Genomic DNA, 24910 nt, shown 5'->3' with positions numbered 1-24910 from the left:
CCTGTGGGGAGCTTGCTTCTCCCTCTGCCTATGTCTCTGCCTCTCTCTCTGTGTCTCTCATGAACAAATGAATAAATCTTAAAAAAAAAAAAAAAAAAAAAAAGCACCCTACATCACCACCACCACTATAAGAAATGTAATGTCCAGTTTAGCCAGTGAATTACCAGGGAGAACTTTGCAGTGTATATTTGCATCTAGAAAGTAGCTTCAGATCTTAGAACTCAAAAGAATTGCCTTTATAAGATGCCAAGATATTGTGAAATGGTAGAAGCACAACTGCAACAAGAACACACTGAAGCTATGAATATGGCTCTGGTAATAGGCTTTTGTTATTATTCAGCAATCAACTTTTGTGACCTCAGCCCGTCGTCTCATACCAAATGTTAATATGCAGTGATGTGCACCATAAACTGAAGGATTTATTTTTAATTAGAAATGTGTCATGTTGATCCCCCCCCCTTCCTCTGTGTATTGTCCTTATAGTAAGAAGGGAGTCTTTGCTTTCAGTGCTAGGTTAGAAAGTGATAACCAAGCTCTGCCACCAGAGGCCTCATACACAACCTTCAGGATGGGTTTTGCTGAAAAGAAGCTGTCCAGTCACTCGAAAAATGGAGAGATCTTACAGCTTTTTTGGGTCCAGAGCCTCTCGCAGCCCTGTCTCCAACCCAAGCCTGAGCTTTGCAGGAGGAAGTAGTCCCCTGTTGAGAATGGCTTGGCTTGCTCACAGAATGGGTTCTGCTCTAGATGTATGCCGGGCACTGCCTGTTTTCACAAGAGATCTTGGGGTACTGGGTCTGCTGGTGACAGGAAGGAGTGGAACACATTGCCGTTACTGGAGCTTGAATAGAAGTCCCCATGTTACCTACAACATGGCAGAGGATGATGTCCTGACTAAGGCAGTAGGACTCTTGTGGCACACCCTGTGGCGCCTGTGAATTTTTCTGTGTAGATTAATTCTGGCTCAGAAAGTCCTGCAAGACAAGCCATTCATCACCTTCTTCGGCTCTCTGCCCAAATGACAGGGTATCAGAGAGGCCTGCCTCCCTGACTACCAGTATAAAATAGCAACTCCCAGCACTCCCTCCCCTCTTCACACTGCTAGGTTTTCCCTGCAGCTTTTGTTGTTGTTTTTTTTTATTTTTGTTTTGCATCAGAACATATTCACAACAGCAGCAAAAGTATTCACTTGTTTATTGCTTGTGTCCCCTCATAGAACAAAGAACACAGACTATCTGCTTTGTTCACTCTTGTATCCCTGGAGTGTGGACCTCAGAGCCACGAACATTTTATAGTGAGATGACCACACTTCTGAGAAGTTAAGTGGCTCATTCAAGGTCATAAATCTGTCTAGTGGCAGAGTGAGCAGTTGACTTAGATGATCAGAATTTTTACTTCTGGTATCTTGGGTTTCTCTTGGGAAAGCAAATTTTGGTGTATTTGTGGCTTGAAGAGTTTCAATTTAGTGTTCTAACTACAGTTCTGTAGGGTAATTTTGGATACCTGTGCCTGTAGGTTGAAGAGAATGACTTCCCTGGAGCAGCACATCCATTGCTTACTTGGAGTCTGTGAGACTGTTTTCTGAGGACTTGTTGAGAGGGAAGGACTGAACCACAGGGAGGAAAGAGTGGCGCTGGGCATTTCTCCTGCCATCTCAAGTGAAGTGTGTTGAAGGACAGAGTTAATTAGGCAATTACGTAGATTTGTGAGTGCACACGTTCACTTGTCCCGGATTTGTTTGGCCAGCGAACTGTGTTAGCTTTCTCCTTTGTATCATTTTTCTGAATCCTGCTGTTTCGTACTGGTAGTGGTAGTCCCAGGCTTTTTGTAGACCCTAGTAATATTCTTAGAATTTTGGAGGGTAGGCACTGGCTGGGAGGTGTCTTGTGGGGGTAGCAGCAGAACTTTAGGGTGGTTCCTTGGCAACTGTCAGGTTTCTCAAGGTGCTGTGGTTGCGAACACCTGAGGCTGTGGACTGAGTAAGGGGTTGACTGAAAAGAATTAAGAGTTGAGAGGAGAAGGCTTTCATAAAGCAGCCTTCTGGAAGCTTCTCTCTGCCTGTGGGGGCAGGCAGGGGAGCAAATAAACTTGTCTGGAGGCACATGCCAGCGGATCCTGACTGACCACAGATGTTTCTTAACCACATTTCACTTGCTGAGTTCTGCTGCCGACTGTTGTCAGTTATTGAAATGGAGCAGGTTCTGGAATGCAGACCTTTAGCTTTAAATTGCTATGGCCTGTGAGGAAATATGCTGATCCAAATCACTGATTCAGGTACCTAAAGCTTTGAAGCCATTTTACCCTCTTTCTAGCTATATGATCTAGTTTTTGAATCTCATGGACCTCTACTTCCTTTCTGTTAAAATAGTGATGGCTTTCTTTGTAAGGTTGTTGCAAGGACTTCTTGTGGTTTATATTAAAATATTTGTAAACTTTTTAATGTGCCAGGCACAAAAAATCTGTATTATTGAAAATACTTGTTGAAAGAATAAATACACAGTGTGTGCTTATTTATCATCCTTTCTTTTGTGGGGTGGGAGAGGAGAGTTATTTGTTGGTAGGAAGAAAGGAAGAGACAGAAAAAGAAAGGGAAGCATTAATTTCAAATTGCCTTTTCGTTGAGGTATGTACTGGGATCATTGCATGGCCTTGTCTTACAGTGTGGTCAGGGAAGGTGGTCAGAACACTGCCTTTGTCCACTTGGTTTATGTAAGCCCTACTAAACTTCTAAAACTGTTCTGTTATTTTATTTACTTGTTCACAAAGTCTTTGATTCTGATTTGTATTCTGAGAAAGCTATAAGGTGTGCACAACTCAAAAAGAAGTGGCTATATAACAGGAAAACATCTGTTTTTATAATATGGTTCTTTGTAGTACAAAGATCATGATTTTTAAGAAAAGATGCTTTGAGGAGAGGATTTTCTTTTTCAAATGCTAAGGTAAAGAGTTCTTCCTATTTTCTATGGAAATATCTTTTAAGCTATCAGTTATCTTTATTCATTTTGATCAAGTTAAATTTTAGATTGACATGGTATGAGTTTGCATGAAATGCAAACTTTGAAAACTTGACTTTTGACTTTGAAAACTTGAGTTGTTGGTGTGAATGCATCATTTGTACTAAGACACTATCAAATAGGCCTCAAAGGGAAAAATCCTAGGGTGGATTTCACTTACCTCTTTTTTTTTTAAAAGGAAGAATAGGGGAATTATGAGGAATGAATGAAAATCACTAATATGCTTATGAATTTTCAGCACAAGCATATTAAGAGTTAGATACAGACTTTGAAAACCAGAAGGAGAACAAGTTTATCAGAGACCATCTTGGAGGGAAGAATATGCCCTTTATACTGTATCAGTGCTGAGGACACAGAAGCAGAAGTAGTTTAAGGTTCAGAAACTAGGTTATATTTGTATTTAGAAATCGTTCAGGGAGACACAAAGCTGCTTAGAGGGGAGCTTCATATAAATACTGTGAATATGTCTTAGTTCAAGGGGACTCTTAGTGTCAGTGTCTTGAAGTGCTGAGAAAAGGTAAGGAATAATTTGAAAACCTTAATTGAAGGTTGGGTTGGTGATAAGTATGAAGGGACCATGGGTGGATCAGGAGCCCAGAATGGAATCCAAATCCCTTGTGGCGTTTAATTTCTTACCCGTTTAATCTTTTTTTTTAAAGTAATCTCTGCACCCAACTTGGGGCTTGAACTCAAGACCCCAAGATTTAGAGTCTCATGTTTTACCAACTGAACCAGGCAGGCGCTCCTAATCTCTTTCTTTTGATTTGTATCTGAAACTTTCAACTTTTTTCTCTATCTAGACCAACAAGAAGAGTTCGGTTTGAGTACTTTAATGATGTGCGAAATGATATTGCAATATTAAAATTGTGCTATGGATAAATGCTGAAAGTTGAGTGTCCTATGGGTTGTGGGGAGAAACATAGGGAAGCTTCTTGGTAGAGTAGGGGGTTAGTGATTGGAGGAAAAGGAGGGGAACCCACAGAATTCTGTGTTTCATCTTTTGTTGTGGGTAAATGGTTAGGCATTGCAGTTAACAATCTTTTCATTAAAATTCACTGTTCTGTGTATGATGTCTTCTAGAGTCCTACAGGAATCACGGGAATCCTAGAACTCTTGGGCTCCTGCCACATCCAGCACTGTGTCTGCTCTGGCTTTACCGTGGTTGGTGTAGTTTAGGTCTTTTTGGTTATTATGCTGTGGTGTAACACTGGGCTTCCCCGCTGGTCAGTCACAAGGCTGTAGCTCCCTTCTCTGTGTCTTTCTTATCTCCTCATTTGAGAAACTAAAAAGTTAAAACTATACTTAAAAAAATAAAGACAGAATTCCCTGCTTTGGGTTAGGGACCTGTGGTCACCTTACATAATGCCAAGGGAAGGCCAAAGAAAGAAGTGTTCATATTGAGGATTATATTAAAGATAAACATGGAAATCATTCATATTGTGATAATTTGAAAAGGAAGTGTAGTATATGATGTGGTTTTAAGTAAGAATATATTTCAGTGTCTCATAGTAGTTAAAGGTACTGTTAATTTATATGGGATCTCAAGAGAAAAATTCTGGTTGTATGTTTTGTTTGAAATCTGAGTGAATAGACATTAATTACTTTGTGATAGATTTGTATAACTAGGTTTATCTCTCCCTCTGCCCAAAGATATCTCACATTGGAGGGAAACCTCTAGGACGACCATGGTAGTTTTGAAATTTGCAAGGTTTGACCTTAAAGGACCTGCCCTCTGCTTTGGAAGTTCATCTCTCAGATACTGTGGTCAGTTGTGCTAGTCTCTTTCTACTGATGCTGATGCCGCTGCTGCACTGCCAGCACACCCAATCAGAAGACTGTCTGCTGGGACTAGGGCTGCTATCTCAGTGTGTGCTATGTGGAGGGCTGGGATTATCACCATTTTACAGAGGAAGAAAATGATGTCCAGAAGAGGTTAAGTAATGGCCTGAGGTCTCCCTCCTAGTGGTGGTGTTGGGTTTCCGATCTAGGGCTCTCAGCTTCAGTGCCTGCTTTTGGTACCATTCTTCTGCAGTATTTAAATGCCTTATATGTGAAATAAAAGAAACTGATTTTTAAAATTTCTTACCTTTTTCCTTAGAAATATTAATAAAATTTTTATCATAACAATATCAGTAATATAGAAAAGTAGAGAAAGGTAAACTCACCATTTTTCATAGCTTGAGACAGTCAGTAAATATGAAAATAATGTGTTATGTGCAGTTCTTGCTGTGAGAGCACTTAAGTAGAGAATGTGTGTTTAGGAGTTGAGCATGTATCTCCATTAGTCAGTTTTCTTTGTCCAGTGCTGAGTTCAGTTACCTTCAGGAGTATAGGTTTTTTTTTTTTAAATTTACGATTTTATGTATGTATGTATGTATGTATGTATGTATGTATGAATGAGAGTGAGAGAAAGAGCACAAGCTGGGGTGGGGACAGGGAAAGGGAGAAGCAGACTCCCCGCTGAGCAAGGAGCCTGACCTGGGATTCCATCGCAGGACCCTGGGATCATGACCTGAGCAGAAGGCAGACACTTAACTGACTGAGCCACCCAGGCACCCCAGGAATATAATATTTTAATGTATCTTGACAAAGTCATGCAAATAAATTTCAGATTTAGCATTACCACATTGACTACTTAAGTTGTTGAATGTAGTATACCATCTTATAGTGGCTAATAACTTTATACATATGTTTGCCTATAGTTAAGGATCTGGAGTTTGTTATGCTATTAGACATTCTTTTGTTATTTTAAACTAAAATTGTTGAATCTGAACTCAATTAAGTTTTTCAGATAATTATGGGAAAAGACAGTTGCAAACATATATTAAATGTTAGTGATAGCTTGTTTACAGAATCCCAAATCTCTGTTGTTTTATTTTTATTTATACTTTGATTTGAAGACTTTCCGGTGCCTTTTCTTTTTCATTTTCTATTGATGTAAGAATAGATTGGCTGATTTTTTTGTTTTTGTATTTTTTGGTGCTTTTAAAATTCTCTCGTCTCCCTCTTAAAACATGACTCCTTACACTTGATACTGTGTCTAGCTATTGGCTCACATGTGGGGGCTACTGCCTCCTTTGAAAGGGTCACTGTCCTTTCTTATGCAGCTTCACCAGGTGTCTTTAAAAATCAGTTGCCCTTTCTTCCCACCTGACCCACTGCCTAGCCAAATCCCTCCCTGTCTTTGAAGGAATTACATATAAACTCTCATGGCAGTATTTCTTTTCTTGTCCCTTTTGTATATGTGTCCATCCAAATTATCTTCATTTCTCAACATGAAGGTACTTTTTGCTACAGTGCTAGCTCACCTAACTGGAACTTGCTTGCTGTCTGGCCAGCAATCCCCCACCCCTCAATCTGTTCTAGAACACAACCGAAAATGACAAAACAAGCATGCAGTACCCAGATGACCAGGCCCTTTCTTTGTAGGAGTCAGAATATTACCACCTTATGTAATGTTCCCTGAGGCTGTCACTTAATTGCAAGGACAGGATAGTAATTGATGTTCATAATGATTTCCCTGGGCCATTAATAAAAGCAACTTTAATATACTCAAGATCAGGGTTTGGAAAGATTTCCATCCAGATTGGGCTTTTAAAGAAAAAAAAGATGTGTGCATCAAAATGACTCAATAATTGGGGAGTGGAGACTAAAGTTTTACGTGCTATTTATTTTGATTATGCTTCTCAGTAGAAGTTAAATCTGTACATTCTCTGCTACTGAGGCACAATTGTCCTTAAAGGGAATGTTCCAGATAAGATAGCTCCAACCTAAGAAAGGCATAATTCTATATTGAGGTCTTTAATTTTAAATTCTTGAGGGAATAGAAGCACTGTCTTCTTATTAAATTGCAAATCTGGGCTAATCTCATAACACATATTCCTGTGCTTTCGCTGCCTGCCTGCTCATCCACAGCCCTAATCACAGAAGGGAGGAAGATTTTGACTCTAAAGAGAAATACTAGTTACAAGGATGAAATGTGCAAAAATATGAATCTGCTTACCTCACATTTAGTTGGGCTGTGGAGGAGTGTGATGGGAAAAGCAGGTGTTCATGGGGCCATGCATTATTCCTGCTCTGTTGTAAGGAGATGCTACAAGACTGCAGTGTTTCCTGAAGTACTCTGAGCTGTCTCTCTCAAGTTAATTATATGGTTCCTTATCTTAAATGGCTTATGGAGTGCTGTCTGGGTAATATGCCTCTCTTCTTTGGTTGAGTTTTGGAATTTTCACAGATACTTCCTAGAAAAGAGCACTCTGGAGTGGGGACACTGTGGTTTTGGGTTTAGAGTGAAGACCTGGTGTGAAGCTTGTCTTTGCCTTTGTGGTGGATGGATATGGAACCTTAGAAAGAGTGGTCAATGGCTGAGCTCATACCATTCACCACATGGTCATGTAGGTTAGGTTCATTTATGTTCTTTAAAATAAGGAAATATAGGGTGGAGCATATTAGAATTTTAAAAAATGTTTTAATCTTTATTTATTAGAGCAGTTTTAGGTTCATAGCAAAATTGAGAGGAAGGTACTGAGATTTCTACATACCTCTTGCTTTCACATGTGCATAACCTCCTCCATTATGACATCCTCCACCAGAGTGGCACATTTTGTACAGTTGATCAGCCTACATTGGCTCATCATCATCACTCAGAGTCCATAGTTTCCATTAGGATTGCTCTGATGGTGTACATTCTGTGGGTTTGGACAAGTGTATAATGACCTGCATTCATCAGTATGGTGTAGTAGAGAGTAGGTTAACTTCACTAAAATCCTCTGTGCTCAGCCTGTTCACTTTCCTTCCTTATGTTGAAATTTTTAAGTTGAACTCTGTGTGATGTGAAAAGATATCCTGGGGAGAAAATAGACACATCAGGGCATAGCCTCACTGGTGTGTGTCCTTCCTGCTCTCTGGGTATATTTTCTTGTCTGTAAAATCAGCTGTTTTGTTCAACTAGGCTTGCCTATCCCTTTCAGCTCCTGAACGCTTCAGAACATAAGTTCTTTGTTTTTATTATAAACATATTTGACATTTCTTGGAATTTATGTGTTGTGTTATGAATCTAACCTTCACACATCAAAAACCCCAGCTAAGACAATGAGTGCATATGTTACTGTAAGTAAATATTGTATGGTCCAAAAAGGATAGGAGAGCTTGAATTTGGGCTTTTTAATACAAGCTTGGAAAAGTGATTACCAAACTTCGGAATGCATAAAAATCACTAGAGACTGCCTTAAAAAGTCATGGGTTCCTATACCCTGCTTATGGAATTCTCATATGTGGGTCTGGGATGGCGCCTGGAAATCTATACATCATGGGTAAAAGTGAGTGATTTTTGTAATTGAATCTGACATGCTTAATAGAAACACTTGACATCCCTCTCTCATGGTAAACCTCTTGTATCTAAAATATTACATCTGCAAACCAGCGAAACACTGCCAAAAAATGATTAAGATCAAATAACAACTCCCAGGTTGGATGGGAGTGAGGGGCAGCTGGTTGTTGCCCCTTCTGTGGCAGGCACACACATCACCATGTTGGAAAGCCTTCTTCTGACTTGGGGAGAGATTGGCTTTTTCTTGGTTTGGTGCAGAGTATGAAAAGCTCCTTTTTTCTTCCAAGTTGGGAGAGAGTTGATATAGTTTTATGACACATAGTGATGGCCCTTTAACAACACCTTTTGTACTTCATGCCAAAGCAATTGGTGTCACACTGTCCTGTTTCCTAAGTGTTTCTGCTACAGAGTGTACAGTGTTTCTCTGTCACCATGTTAGTGTTCCTTCTTGTGGACTTTTTTTTACCCCTCTAAATTGTAAACTTCTTGATGGCAGATGCAGTGTTTTATCTCCTCTGGCAGCACAGAGCATGTCCTGGGCACTGGTTAAGTATAGTCAGCCTTCAGCTTACAGAGTTTTGGCATTGATAGGTTTTTCTTTTAAGCAGAGAGAAAACCAGTATCAGGAAGTTAATCTCTGGGTTTTTTTTTTTTTTTTAAGATTTTATTTATTCATGAGAGAGAGAGAGAGAGAGAGAGAGAGACAGACAGACAGACAGACAGAGGGAAAAGCAGACTCCATGCAGGGAGCCCGACGTGGGACTTGATCCCGGGCCCCCAGGGCCGAAGGCCGTGCTAAACCACTGAGCCACCCGGGCTGCCCAATCTCTGGAGTTTTTGTTTCAGGTTAAACTCATCAAAAAGAAAAAGCATTCTTATCTCCAATATGTATTGAAAGAACATTTATGGTGAGATAAAGGAAGGAACAAACAAGCCTGTTACCTGTCGCAGAAAGCCAAGGATAGAGGCTCTGAATGTATTCACATATGCCTTCAGATTTCCTAAATAATTCCTTTGGGATGTTCTTTCATTGACCTTTTCTGATTTATCATAGGAGAGGAAAATCCAGGGATTCAGAGTAGGTTTTTATTATTGGTTACTATATTGCCGTGTTTGATTATAATCACTTAAAATATCTATGTTATAGAATGGTATACTTGGCAGCTCCTCTATGTAAGTTGGTTTAATGAGATGATTGTGATCATTTGTATTCTAAAGTGTACAGCTTTGTATAGGGAACAAGTCTGGGTGTGAATCTTGAGCTGATTAACTTAACCACTTAACCCTCTCAAAGCTTTAGTTTCTCTGTCTGTGAAATGAGGACATTGGTACATATGTTGGGTTGTATCAGGAGTAAATGAAAGTGCATAGAAAGTGCTTTGTTCACTACATGCTCCAAGAGTGGGGACATCCTGGTGCCTTGTATCCTGTTCTTACAGTCCTGTCTTTAGTACTGGCATGCTTTCCAGGTGTCACAAGGGTCATGCTTGCTGGAGTTCAGGCTAAAAAGTGTGCACCCCTCTGGGTTGTTGAGAGAAGAAAATATTTGTTGTTCCTGAATTGTGTTTACTTACCCTGAAGAGTGTCATAAATTTAATAGAATTTTCTTCTCCAATAATATATCTACTCTCGAAGGCTGAGTGAGTGCAAAACCTTTATGATTCTGTAAAGAAAGGTCAGAATTAAGTAGGAAGTTCTGTGTGCAGAAATGGAGCTGCTAAGTTGTAGTGCATACCCTTGTTAAGATATGAGATGGTGATGCCATACAATGACAAAGGATGATTGATGTTGAACAGCAGCATGACCATCCCCAAGGAGATGAGTCCTGAGTTAAGAATTTGGTCTTTCATTTCTTCAAATCATTTTCACCCCCTTGAGTTTCTTCTTGTAAATGAGACCATCAGATTTTGCCTTTCAGTGAGCATACATGTTCATCAGATTGTATTCTAATGGAGTTACCTGAGGTCTAGGTAACACGAGTTAGTTTCTAGCAGTTGGTCAGTTGGTGATATTATTACATCTTTTTCCTCTTGGGATTTAAAAGGTTCCCTAGAATGCTGTTCCTTCTACCACTTAGCTTCTCTTTGTGGGTTAGGACAGGCTTCATTAGAGGACAGGCTGCCACCATGCCCTGCATTTTAAAACCATGAAGTGTATGTGTGTTGTGTTTTTTTTTCCTTGGAACATATATCACAAATGTAATGCATATTTGCAGATGCAAGGTGGCAATTTTGACTCTGTTAGAAACATGAAGGTGAGTTAGAAATTAGGGCATTTTCCTTAGCTTGAACATCTCCCAAGAAAGTTTGAGTTTTCCTTTTAAAAAAAGAAACATTCCTTTTCCCCCTTTAAAGACCAAAAATGAATCAGATGCCACAAAGGTTGCTCTACTAAAGGGGACAATTCTGGCTAGTGTGAGCCAATTTGACTTTGTGTGAAATAATATTTATTGCAGTAACAATTTTAATTTCAAATCATGGTAACCCTTTGAAGACACTGAGGGGAAATATTTAAGCTGTTTCTTTAAAAACAAAAAGACCCTCAATAGCAGGAACTTGACCAGCTGGTAGATATGGTAGGAGTGAATCCCTTGCATTTTATATAATCATTATGGAAAGAGAATCCCACTACCATAGTACCATGGGCAGATAACACTCACTTTAGAGTTCTTCATATATAGAATAGGATAATGGCCTGTTTTGCTGGCCTTTATAAGATTTTTCAGGCACTACTAAGAAAATAGCTGTGAATAGTATTTGGGGGGGCGTTTCCTCATTGGATGCCTTGTTAAGTGCATTAATGTTGGGATCCCTGGGTGGCGCAGCGGTTTGGCGCCTGTCTTTGGCCCAGGGCGCGATCCTGGAGACCCAGGATCGAATCCCATGTCGGGCTCCCGGTGCATGGAGCCTGCTTCTCCCTCTGCCTATGTCTCTGCCTCTCTCTCTCTCTCTCTCTCTCTGACTATCATAAATAAATAAAAAATTAAAAAAAAAAGTGCATTAATGTTCACCTGGTGCCTTATAAATAAAACCAGGGGCCTTTAGTCTCTTCCTTCTGGCATTTTATAACGCTGGATGGGACACCATGTCCAAGAAATGCAGACAATAGGCCAAGAGAAACAGGTTCATAATGGATGTTAGGTATGTATATTTAATACTGACCAAGTCATATACTGAGGTGTTCTAAAAGTGGATGATACAATAGAAAGAAAGGTCCTATTAAGTTCCAAACCTCTCCATGTGCAGGCTAGGCATTTAAGTGACAGCATGCTGGATGCAGTCTCAGATAAAGGAATGTGATCATATTGGTCATCATAGGGAGCAGACTGCCTGAAGCAGCCTTTAAGAGGTGGTATAAAGGTCAGAGTGGAATGATATAGTAGATGTGTAGCCTCAGACTTCAGTGAAATAATGTCTTTTCTTAAATCTTTGACCCCTAGCACAATACAGTTGGTTATGATTATGTGTATTTTCTCTTCAAGTACTACTGAAGGCCATTTGTTACACCTCTAAAGTGATGCCAAAGGGGCATGGGTAGGGCCTTCCTGATGGGTGGGGGCACCTGGCTTTTGTGGATTTAAGTTTGTAACCAACCCTAAGAGGAACCTTTAATATATTCTCTCTGGGGTAGTAATTGAGTAAATCACAGACAGATTTTTATCCTTTCAAACAACTCTTCATATGACCTCCATGCACAATTATAGGTGTAAAGATGTTTGGTACATTTCAGTCCCAGCTGTAGTTTTTCTCCTTGGGCTGTTTGCTCACCATTTTGGTTCTTTTTTCCAAAGATGACCCATCTGAGTAGATAGATTATTATTTCTGTTTCAAATTTAGAGGTTTTCTCTTAGTTTTTTGGTTTCTTTTTAAAAAATAATCAGGGTAAAAAAAATCAGGGTAGTACATTACTTTAGCACCCCAATGCCTTTCCCCATATTGGCCATGCCTTTTGAAAATATGAGAAATGGGGATGCTTGGGTGGCTCAGTGGTTGAGCATTTGCCTTTGGCTCAGGGCGTGATCCTGGGGTCCTGGGATCGGGTCCCATATTGGGCTCCCTGCATGGAGCCTGCTTCTCCCTCTGCCTCTGCCTCTGTCTCTGCCTGTGCGTGCGTGCGTGCGTGTGTGTGTGTGTGTGTGTGTGTGATGAATAAATAAATAAAATCTTTAAAAAGAAAGAAAAAAAGAAAAAAAATGTGAGAAATGGGCCTAAATAGACTAGGGTTACGTTACGGTAGTTACAAGGTGAATTAAGGAGAAAGGGTTATTAGCATGGACCTCTGGTGGGAGTGGAGAGAGGAGGACTCTCATCTTAGAGCCCACTATATGCCAGATATGATGAATAGGGTGTTACATACTTTAGGTTCTTTATTTATGGCCTGCTTATTCTAAAAAGGGCATTGGGATCCTACAGTGATCCTAGGAAGCTTGTGAAAGTTAAGCAGCTTTCCCAAGGAAATACAGTAATGAAGTGGTGTCAGAGAAATGAAAGCCAAACACTGCCAGGATCTCAAATTTCATTTCTTTCAGTATGTTGGCTTGTTTCTTAGAAAGGAGAGGGACAGAATTCTTAGACAATTTCCTAATTTAAATTTAACTTTAAAATGGACGTAATTTTTGGAAGACCTGATATACATTAATGAAGACTAATGCCTTTGTGTGGTCCATCCTCTAACACAAAAATAATTGATTAGTTGTTAGGTACTGATTCTCTCTAATCCCCTAGTAAGGGAAGCTCACATTCTGTGAAAGCAAACACTGAGTGAATTCACACCTCTAAGCTTTTATGCTGTCAAATTACTAAGTCTTGAGAATACTCTGTGTACTCTGTGGTCTCGAGTTCAGGCATAGAGGGAAATACTGCTATATTACATAAACTTCTGGAGTGGTTTTTTTCCATGGCCCATGGATTTTCTTCATCTATAAGGATCTTATGTTATCATATCAGATTCTCAGAAGACCTTCCCCTCCCCCACATATCACCTAACACATTCCCAGGGTAGTGCTATATACCTCTTAAAAAGAGCAGATCTGGGGGCAATTTTCTTGTGACATTTTCTCTCATCATTTGGTTCTGTCAGCAAGAAATTTGCTTTAGTAATTTGGAAATAACCTCGCTACAGGAAGAGTAACCAGGTATGTGTTTCCAGTTTTGAGGACTGCCTGGGTGCTCAGGAGATAGATGATCTTTGTGTTCCTTATATAGAAAGTACTATAAGATTACTCAATACTGTTGTCTGAAGTTTTCCTCTTTGCTTTTGGATTTGAGGAAATCACAGTTTGGCTTCCTGGTTGTGTTAACCAGTCATAATCATGGAATTTTAAAAAATTTTTTAAAGATTTTATTTTATTTATTCCTGAGAGCTACATAGAGAGAGGCAGAGACCTAGGCAGAGGGAGAAGCAGGCTCCATGCAGGGAGCCCGATGAGGGACTCCTTGGGACCCCAGGATCATGCCCTGAGCTAAGGCAAATGCTCAACCGCTGAGCCACCCAGGCGTCCCTACGCAGACATTTTAAATGAGTAATTCAGGCATGGGCATTATCAAAAGATACTGAATCTTGGACAGAGAGGTAGGAAAAAATGGCAATAGAATCAGAAGTATGGGAGCCCATATAATATTCACAAATTACTACTTTCTGACACACAATTGTATTCCACTCTGTGTATCTCTGAGATGGAGTTTCTATAGATGTCGAGTGGCTTCTTAGATCATTTTGTGTGCTGTATGGTAACCTGTATGCAGGGCAGCATTTTCTTTCAGGATTGTGGGTTACTCAGCTGTGAATGCAGGAGGGAGTGCCAGACTGTCCGGGAGGGTTGTCTGAGGATGTTGGGGAAGATGTGATGATGGAGTACTGAAGGCACAGTTGAGGGGAAAGTTTATGTCTGCCAAGGCTGGCCACACTAGAAAAGCATGCTTGTGGAATGGTAGCTGGGGAATAGCTGACAGGGCAGGAGGCAGTTCCTTGGGCTGTGGACCGATGTGGGACCAGCCTGCTCCCCTCAGAAGCAGAACTTAAGACTGCTTGAAGTGCAAGTGTGTGTGTGTTGTGGGAATGGTGCCCCACTTTTGAAGACCAGGAGGGTAGTTCAGTTTAGAGAGAGGTGGTGGCATCTGCAGGTCGGTGAGAGTTGGGATAAGTTTCTTGGCCTGTGGATTTTATTTGTCCTGGTTACCTGTAGAGTTGTGTAACTCCTGCTCATGAACTGCTGGGCCATTGCAGGACTCCATACCACCGTGACCACATACAGTTGAGATGTATTTGTAATACAGTGTCATTTTCATGGTGGTGTTTTGTCCTAGATGCAACTTGAGTTCCTAGATAAGCTTTCCAGACTAACTGGAGAGATTTCCTCAGGTTTCAAGTTCTAAAGTTCATAACTGTTCATCATGAGACCACAAGAGAGGCAGGCTCTTAGGAGATACGGGAACATTCTTTCTGTTTTACATTTGTTGAAGAAGAACCATTGTCCACAAAGTCCTGAAGTAAATCAAGCTCAGGAGATCTGGGTAGCTCTGTGTTACTCGCCTGAGAAATGGCCATCAGGGCACTGCAAAGAGTGGATGGAAAGGTCAGGGCTGACAGGAATTAAATCTAGTCCTGTGCATCTGGGTGAGAGAATGACCTCACATTGGTTTGAAATGCTCAGGGATAGAAATAATGAGTTTTAGGTCCTAGGTCAGGAATGATACTGTAGCTGTAAGAAGACTCTCTCCTTCTGCATCATCCCTATCTCTTTGTGCACTGCCTTATTTTGAGTAATTATTCTCAAACTCACTTTGGGACTGTAGAAAAGTTTCAAATAAGACCCTTGGTATAACTTTCATAAAATCAAGTAATGGGTCTTGGGAGTACACCAGGGAAAAGTGACTGCTATTCATTTTTAACAGTAAATATCTAGAGGCTTTTTTGGGTCATTTTATTTATGCAGAATGTTAAGAAAGAAAACATGGCCAACCGGATGTATAGAAGAAAATATTATGTAAGTTGCTTAGGTTGAGAGGTAATGATATGTAAATTGAACCCAAGAAAGAAAGGAATTGATACTTTATCAAAACTTACTGTCTCTATCCCAGAAGGTTTGGAGTGGCAGCTCCTCTCCCTGATCTGCCCATCAAGAATTTGGGGGCGGGGAAGGAGAGGGAGGAAGCTAGGTAGACAGAGTTGAAGTTGCATGCTTTGCTGAATTGGTCTGAGAAGCGAATTCTTATCTTTGTGGAAAACAGACGATGGAGTTGGGTGGGGGTGGAGGAGGTCTATGGCCCATCCTTCAAAGGCAGAATCACCTGAGGCATTCAAAGCACCTAATAAATACAAGAAGTCCATCCACAACCAAAACAAACAACATTCAATGCTTCCAGGCATGGCAGACTTGGAAAGGGATGCTGGTATTAATAGAGGTAGACAGAGATATCCAGAGAAATGGTGAACGTGTAAAATAGAAATAATATGGGAGCAGAGAATTATCAATTACTTAATAATATTATTAATAAATTCCTTACTTATCTAAAAAAAACTTACTGTCTCTACTACTTGTTTTGTTTATTAAGTGTGGTTCATTGATATTATAACCCATATTTTGCTGGAGAGCACGAGACTATTTCATCATCACTTTTGGGGAAAAGTACAAAAGAGATGATTTATTGAAACTGCAACCATTGTGTTCTAATGATCCTGCAAAAACGTGGTGCCAATTATCTTTCTTTTCTCTGTTTTTCAGGGTCGACATGTTAAAACAGGTCAGCTGGCGGCCATCAAAGTTATGGATGTCACTGAGGTATGGTTGGGTCACAAATAGTTTTAAAGAAATCATTATATAAAAAATAAGATCCTCCATCCCTCTAACCCCCAATGTAATAGTATTACTCTGTTTGTAGGATGGATCTTGAACAAATTGCCCCCCTGTGACATTGTGGGTTCATAAGGTCCAGCAGACTAGTTGGCTTAAATTGTTGCAGATGGTCCCCCAAGTAACTAGGAATCAGTAGCATTTCCTTTAAAAAAAAAAAAAAAAAAAAAAAAAAACAACAACTGAGTGATGTCATCCTTGGCAACTTAACGGACCATAATTGGAAACATCTCTAATGGAAAAGTAAAGATTTGAGAAGGGCTCATGGAGGTCACATGGATAGGGAGATCGAGGGGGTGTGGGGTGGGGAAAGACTTCTCTGGGGTATTAGGCCACATTTGAGCCATTTCTTTTATTTTTAACATGGGGAAAGAAAACAGATCCAGCCAAGTTCCCAGAGGTTTAAAAACAGAAACATCTGCTAGAATGCTGAGCAGATTGTTGGCAAAATTTAGTAGCAAAAAATAGTTCTTGAAACGGTCACATGAGGATTTGCTCTGTAGCTTTAGATGGGAAAGAGGAGAAATTAACTCACACAAAAGTAAGTGTATATGTTCCTGTGCATGTACATACATGCACAAGTCCATATTTAACTTTTTGAAGATAACCATAGACCGCAGTGAACCAAATCCATCTTACTTTAAATTATTTTTATCTGAAATTTTGCTTTTCATTCTCATGGTTGCTTCTAACTTGCCTTATTATAAATAAGATTTACCATCATTATCATAGATTCTAGAGTTAGCTAGCAGCCGTGGGGATCTGGGATATCGTTTAAAAAATTTTTTTTTTTTTGAGAAGAGGGTGGTGGGCAGAGGGAGAGGGCAGGAATCTCAAGCAGGGGCTCGGTCTCATGACCCAGAGATCATGACCTGAGCCAAAATGAATAGTTGGACACTTAACCAGCTGAGCCACCCAGGCGTCCTTAATTGTGTATCTTTAAATCAGACCATAATATTCCCCAAATCTGGGATTGATCTAGGGAGATAATGACTGAACTGATCTCAGATGTACAGTTGAGTATTCTAGAGAGATTTCCTCCATGGTCCTGTTCTACCCTTGGTCTCCAAAAACATGCTCATCTCCAATATGCATATTTGTTAGTACGAATTCTATGTACTGCCGAAGCGAGCACTGTTAGTACGAATTAGAAAACACTGTTGCCTGTGGACTATGAGACAACTGATAGAACTTTATACAAATATTTGAAGATGTGACATTTTATGAGATGGCTGCTCTCATTTTTCTGCCACAGAGAATACTAGAGACTTTATAATGAAAAGGGACCCATTGCAGGCACCTGGGTAGCTCAGTGGTTGAGCGTCTGCCTTTGCTCGGGTTGTGGTCCCATGGTCCTGGGATCAAGTCCTGTGTCTGGGTCTCTGCTGGGATCCTGCTTCTCCCTCTGCCTGTGTCTCTGCCTCTCTCTCTCTCTGTGTGTCTCTCATGAATAAATGAACAAAATCTTTTTTATAAAAAAAAATAAAAAGGACCCATTGCTTGGTTGAATGGCCTAAGGAATCTTGTAACATACTATGATAATGGATTGTTCTGTTGCCTTATAGTGACACTATCTTGGATGCTTTCCAGTTAAATATTATTTTTAAGATTATTTTAAAGAGTAGTGAAGGAGCAGAATTTCTAACCTAACTGTAATTTAAATACAGCAGTCAAGTTATTTCCTTAGTGCCCTCTGTGAATGGAATGATGGTTGGCACCTTCCTGTCAAGCTTCCATTCCTGCCCCTGTGCATGATGCTGGTGCTGCATTGGGAAATGGTCTAGCTGGAGCCTCTGTTCTTTGGCATTTATTAACACACTTCCTGACTTATTTACTAGCAGATGAGACACCATTTTGAACGTAAGCTTTTGGAATTTTACAAAGCAGTTGGAAGTTCTGAGAGTTGCATTTCTTTTTTTTCTTTCCATATACATATATGATTTTATTTATTGAGAAAAAGAGAGAGAGAGAGAGCTTGCAAGCATGTGCACATGTGAGAGGCGGTGGTGTGTGGAGGGAGAAAGAGTCTTAAGCAGACTCCCTGCTGAACGTAGAGCCACCACAGAGCTCAGTACCACGACCCTGAGACCAAGACCTTGTCCCAAATCAAGTCAGATGCTTAACCAGCTGAGCCACCCAGGTGCCCCGAGAATTGCATTTTTCTCAATAATATGGTCACTGCTTTTTTTTTTTTAAAAAAGTAAATACTGCTACTTTATAATATCTATTATTGGTGCCTTGGTTTCTTTAATCATCTTTCTGTGAGCATAGCTATGAAATACATATCTATGTGTGTGATGGATGCCTTTTGTATTCCACTTTTGTTGAGTTGTATACAAAAGGTATTTCCTTGCCTGCAGAATCAGGCAATGTTGGACAAATGCATTTTCAGGACTCCTTTAAAAATAATTAAGCAAAACCCATGTGTTCAGGTAAAATGAAAACCAGATGGTGAGTCTTCGGAACAAATACAAACCAAATCAGCCATTTACCATATTGGCCTTTCAGTAATGTTTCTTGTGTGCTGTTTTTATTTAGTGACCTCTATACAGAGTGACCTCTGTGCTATAGCTTGGGGCACAGTCAGGGCTCACAGTGAGTGTTGATTATGGATAGAGGATGTTGTACAAGCTGGTACCCTGGAAAACCTATCCTTGCCCCTCACATCAAGGGCCTTCCAGCTTGTAAAGTTTTAGACATTGGCCTAGGGGTGGTCTGAGAGCAGGAGGGAGTAGGCTGGAATGAGGGGGAATTTGCAGCTGACGTAGCAATCTTTTTGTATTTCTTCTCAGACTTTCACAGTTTTAAGAATTGACTATCTTTAGGATTTTGAAAGGCTCTTTTTAAAGAAAGCTTGTCATTTATCAGAGTGGTTGTGGGAAGGGTTTAAGAAGCCATGTTAAGGATATGTTCAAACTGGAGAAAACCAGAACATGAGATCTATAATGTGGTTTTTGTTTTGGAATAATCACAGATTTGATGAATTTGCAGAAGATTTTAGAGGGGAGTCTCATGTACCCTGCACCCAGTTTTCTGTGGTAGTAGCATCTTTGTAACTGAGTTCCTTATGCAAAATCAAGCAAGGCGAACAGTTGCTCTTACAAGTTAAGGACTCGACTCATACTCCAGTGTTCGATTATAGCAAACAAGCCTGTACTGTTATACATGGCTTCAAAACAGTGCAGGCCACTGATAATTGGGCCTGATACAGTCCACAGAGCTTGTTCAGATTTCCCCAGTTGGACATGCACTTGTGTGTATGTATGTTTTTGAGTTGTTTTCAGGGAAACTTAATTGAAGTGGTTGTTGGATTCTTGTTAAACTCCTTCCTTTCCGTCCTTGTATCTTAACATCGGGAATGATAGTTTCTGGGATATTCTGTTACTTTGAATTAATGCTCTGGAAGGTAAGAAGATAAATCCGCTAGATCAAGAACTCAATTTGGGGTCCATAAACTCTTAAAGTAAGATTTATCTCTGAGAATATGTTTTCATTTTAATAATTTCCCCTGAACTTTTTACTATGAAAATGCTCATAATTACAGAATTGTAGAAGAAATGAACACTCTGAGTCACTCTGCTCTTAGACCGCCCCTAGGCCAATGCCTAAATGAACAACTCTGAAGTTGTTAACATTTTTGTTGCATGTGTATTGTTGTGGCACCACCATGACTCTTCACTTGTACATACTTGAGTGTGCTTCTCTTAAAATACAATCTTCCATATAATCATGACACCACCTGAAAGAATTAATTAATGCTTACAGAATTTCACTTGATGTTCAGTCTATTCAGATATCCTCAAATGTGCCAAGAATGTTTTTACAGACATTTTTCAAATCCTAGGGCAGCCAAGGTTTGTGCATTACATCTGGTTATCTTTTGACTCACTTTTTGTCTGATAGCTCCTCCGTATCCTCCTGGCCCCTCCTGTTTCGTTTCATTTCATTTCATTTTATTTCTTTTCTAAGAAATTGACTTTTGGAAGAATCCAGCCAGTTTGTAAAATATCCCACATTCTGGATTTGCCTGTTCCCTTGTGTTGTGCTTTAACTGGTCCCTCCCTCTTACATTTCCTGGAAACTGAAAATTAGGTTGGGAGGCTTGTTAAGACTCTCGATTAGATGATGTGTGCGTGTATATATGTGTGTGTGTAGGCAAGAATACCTCATTCATGGTATTAGATCCTTCCTGTTGTATCACTTTAGGAGTCACAGCCCTCTAGTTGTCTCCCTATTAGTGAAGCCAAGTTTGATCGATTATCTATCTATCTATCTATCTATCTATCTATCTATCTATCTATTTATTTATTTATGATAGTCACAGAGAGATAGAGAGAGGCAGAGACATAGGCAGAGGGAGAAGCAGGTTCCATGCACTGGGAGCCCGACGTGGGATTCGATCCCGGGTCTCCAGGATCGCGCCCTGGGCCAAAGTCAGGCGCCAAACCGCTGCGCCACCCAGGGATCCCCCAAGTTTGATCTTTGATTGGAGAGGGAGTTAACCAGAGCTCTCCCCTCTTGGGATGTACTGCTAGCTTCAAACTTTGTTAATAATCTCCAGGGCAATACTTGGGCATTGTGTGAATATTCTGTTCATCAACAGCTTTTTAACTAATTGTTTTGGCATTCATTTGGTGATTCTTTCCTGATTTAGTTATTACAGTGAAATGATGACTTTTAGATTCTGTCTTCTATATTATTTAGCATCAGTCTATAAAGAAGTTTCCTTAGCTACTCCCACCCTTCTTTGTCTTTCTTTTTCTGGATATTGCTATAGACATTGGCAATTCTATTTATTCAATGTGTTTATCAATTAAAGCTATTACTGCTTATTTAATCAAATTGTACCTCATCTGGCTATGGGAGTTAATCCATGCCCTTTGTCATGACTCCTTTAGCTCTAAGTACTTCTGTATTTTCTGACATAAGTAGGTATTTGAAGCTCACTGGCCAGGATTTGGAATCTCTTTGTCTAAAGAGCTGTATGTAGTTCCTTTTAGTGGAAAGTATCTTTAGAAACCAGTATCTGAATGCTTCTTCTCTGAAGTTTTTGGTCCTTGGAATATACTTCTTAAGGATTTGTAGTCAGAAGGCTATGCTCAGAAGTTACTTGAAATATTTCCTTTCTCTGTATGGTTCACAAATTTGTTATTCAGCTCAGTTCAGTTTCTGTTGAGTCATTTATAGGGCTTGCTTTTTCTCCAGATTAATTTTTAAATGTGTAAATCATTTACATTGGTCACAAGTCAAAACCATATAAAAAGGTATGCATTTTGATAAAAGCTTACTCTAGATCATCTGGGTGATAGACCACCTCACCCCCAAGTATTGCCATATAGTTACAATGCCCTTATTTGTTTTTGTCATTTGTTTGGGCAAGGTAGGACGAAACATTTCTTGGGGTGATGCAGAGAGAACAGAGGCAAACTTAGTATGTGGTATTTCATGTCAAACTGAGATGAAATGGTGCTCTGTGGAGTGCTGTTTCACTGCAGTACATCACCATGGACTGGGAGTGTTGCATCCACTTCAGTCTCCTGGCCAGTCCCATAGTCTTTCCTCCACTTGGCCATTTTGGCATGAAATGGGGTTAAAGTAGTAGATTAGCAAATTACAGTTTCTGGACCTGCACTAATACCTGGGGACTTGTTAGAAACGCGCTGTCTCACTTTCCACCCAGACTACTGCACTAGAAATTCTAGATTGGGGCTAGGACCCAGCAATCTGGTTGTAACAAGCCCTCCTTGGCGATTCTGCTGTACACTCAAGTTTGAAAGCCCATACTTTAATGGAACCTTAGGATAGAAGCTGGCTGCTCATATCTACAGGTGAAGAATTCTAGCTTGGAGACACTGGCACCTCATGCTCAGGAATACATTGCTAGTTAGATTACAGGGATTAGAATCCAGATCTTTGATTCTCAATTTAATGAGCCTTTGAAAGTAGTAATAGTTTGAAACATTAGGTTCTAAGTAGAACTGATTTGATCTGGACCTTAAAGACTGGAAGAGTCTTGATCATTTTTCTCCTTTCTAAAGTTTGTTTTTACCAGATCACCCAGAGTATACTTTTTTAATCTTAGGACCAAAATTTTGTGGTTGGTAATTGTGGCATATTCCTTGGAGGAAAGGAAGATGCTGGGCCTGATGGTCATTGGGGTGCAGGAAGCCAGCTGGCAGATTTTATTGCGTACCCTCCATATTCCTTGCACTGTGTTCCTAGGGATTTAAAGCATAAAAACTGTGTGAAAACATGGCCTTGCCTGGAACAGCCAGCAAAACCCTAGCCTCTGCCTATCATCAAATTGGAGAGGCAGGAGCCCCAGAAGCAGCCCACCAGTGCTAAGCAAGTGAAGATCATATCTGACGGAACAGTGTTTGAGCACCGTCTGAGCTAGGTCCATGGAAGAGGAGGGGGACACATTGCTTGCTCTTATGGACTTCATGCTCTGACAAGAGAGAGCAAAACAGACTTACTCCAGTGACAAAGCAAGGCCAGGCTTGCTTAACAGTTAAGCAATTTAAACCAGGCTTAACAGTTTTCTCTCTTTTCAGTTGGAGGGGAGCACAATATCACAAATGTGCTGTTCTTGTCTAGACTGAAAATAAGAACAAAAGAAAGGGAGGGAGAGATCTCTGTGGACTGTGTGACCTGTTGTTCCATCCTTTTGTTCCATCCCGTTGTTCCTCAGTCTAGTTAAATGCTGCAGGCCTTAACAGCTTGGTTCTGGCTTCTTCCATTCAGGCAACTGGTGGCACTTTCTCCCTGGCCTTCCCCTGGCTCTGGCCCACTCATCATATCATGGCTGGGGGCTGTCAGGGAAAGGCTGGTCAAGTATCAAGTGAGACGGTGTCAGCTCTGGTGTCAGCTCTGTCATCAGCTGGGCGCCCTCCTCCACCTCCCCCACCCCTGCCCCCAATAGACTTGCTTTCCTTGTCTTCTGTTTTTTACCTTTCTTTTTTAATTTTTATTTTATTTTATTTATTTATTTTTTTGTTTTTTACCTTTCTTAACAAGCTACCTTGTCTTTCTCTGCCACTGAGAGAGAAACTGATGTGCCAGGTTTAGGGTATGCCAAATTTCCTTATCTGGCATTTTCTTACTTTTGATAGCTTCTAATTTAATTTAAATGATCTTGATCTTAGATTGTAATTCCTAATTAGGATTGTTTTCCTTAGCTTTTCTATAGATAAAGATCACAAGTCATACCTCTTTTTTATTATTATTAATGATATAAGTTATTGAAGAAAGACTCTTGATTAAATTTTGATTTATTTTAATTAAAAAGTATGACTGATTTTTGAGAACTAATAATTCCACTGTATCCTCAAAAAGTACAGCAGTATTTCTCAGCCTTATTTTCATTATCACCTCCCTAAGAAGCCTTTAAGATATTTTTCCTAATCACCCTTTATGAAATTTTAAAATACCTTTGTATCTGTTTCTCTGCCGTATGGATATCTTTATGCTCTGTATGTAAGAGTGGTAAGTTTTTCTTCTACCTCCAAAACCCACTTTTCATTGCTCTTTGGGAGGGGGATGATATCACTCTAATTGATATCTCCATTGATATCAACCTGGTATAGAATAAAGTAAAAATACAACAACCTTATACAAATGAGCCAGGGTAAGCATTATGCTATTTCTAATATTTTCTTTTTATAAAAAAATGTACTAGAGTTTAGAATTCATCTAAGGTGATAAAGAAGATCTATTGCCTGAGAAAAGTATAGAATGCATGAAGGGAACTAACATTTTTTAGAAAACTTGTTTTTTTTTTTTTTTAAAGATTTTATTTATTCATGAGACACACACACACACAGAAAGAGAGAGAGAGAGAGAGAGAGAGAGAGAGAGAGAGAGAGAGAGAGAGAGAGAGGCAGAGACATAGGCAGAGGGAGAAGCAGACTCCATGCAGGGGACCTGACATGGGACTTGATCCCAGGTCCCCAGGATTAGGCCCTGGGCTGACAGTGGCGCTAAACTGCTGAGCCACCCGGGCTGCCCTTTTTAGAAGACTTGTGCCAGCTATCACGTAAGGTATGATACAGGCACTTGTTTGAATTACACACAGTAGACTTTGGAGACAGATAGCATCGTCCTCTCTTTTTAGAATGAAAGAGCGAAGGCTAGGACTCATTTCCAAGCTTTCCTGTTTGTGAAGCCTACTCCTCTTTGAATCCATCAATCCTTCTTTTCCCAAAGTGATATGAAGAGTGATGTGAACTTCTCAACAAATGGGTACTTGTTGAAGTGTTTTAAATGCTGGTGATATGATAGTAAAATTTTTTTTAAGGATTAGAGTTGTGTGTTTTTTTTTTTTTTTTTGAGAGAGAGAGAATATGTTTCTATTTTGGATTAATTCATTTTAAGAATGCAACTGATTTTTACAAGCAAAGGATGATTTAAACTAGGTCAGCTATATACCTCGTGTTGTTTTTCATGTTGAAAAGCCTTCATTTTTTTGATGGATAACAACAGTTGATATTCAGAAAAGTGATCTGCTTGAAGTTTCGCTTATTGCCAAAATAGCATCCCAGTCTTCCATTCATTGCAATCATGATATATCCTAGTTCACATTAGAAGCATTGTATAGTTGTGGTCCATAGTTAGGTTCTAATGCAGCAAATAAGTTGCAATACCTTGTAAGTTGTAGGTACTGGTATGTTTTTTTTGTGTTTTTTTTTAAGATTTCATTTTATTTGAGAAGTCGAGCAA

General features: G+C 39.9%; 1 protein-coding gene across 50 annotated transcripts in view; it reads left to right on the top strand.

The window, feature by feature from the left end:
- Positions 1 to 24910, top strand: part of MAP4K4 (mitogen-activated protein kinase kinase kinase kinase 4) — a 189537-nt gene that overhangs the window by 69833 nt on the left and 94794 nt on the right. For all 50 annotated transcript variants that reach the window (XM_055328835.1, XM_055328797.1, XM_055328846.1 and 47 more), the window contains exon 3: positions 16064 to 16120. In XM_055328835.1, coding sequence (XP_055184810.1) covers positions 16064 to 16120 — 57 coding nt within the window. The remainder of the gene's footprint in view (positions 1 to 16063; positions 16121 to 24910) is intronic.

The sequence above is a fragment of the Nyctereutes procyonoides genome, unplaced genomic scaffold (genome assembly GCF_905146905.1).
Source record: "Nyctereutes procyonoides isolate TBG_1078 unplaced genomic scaffold, NYPRO_anot_genome, whole genome shotgun sequence".
Taxonomy (NCBI): domain Eukaryota; kingdom Metazoa; phylum Chordata; class Mammalia; order Carnivora; family Canidae; genus Nyctereutes; species Nyctereutes procyonoides.
Note: the sequence above shows the minus strand (reverse complement) of the source record. Positions and strands in the feature narration are given on the sequence as shown.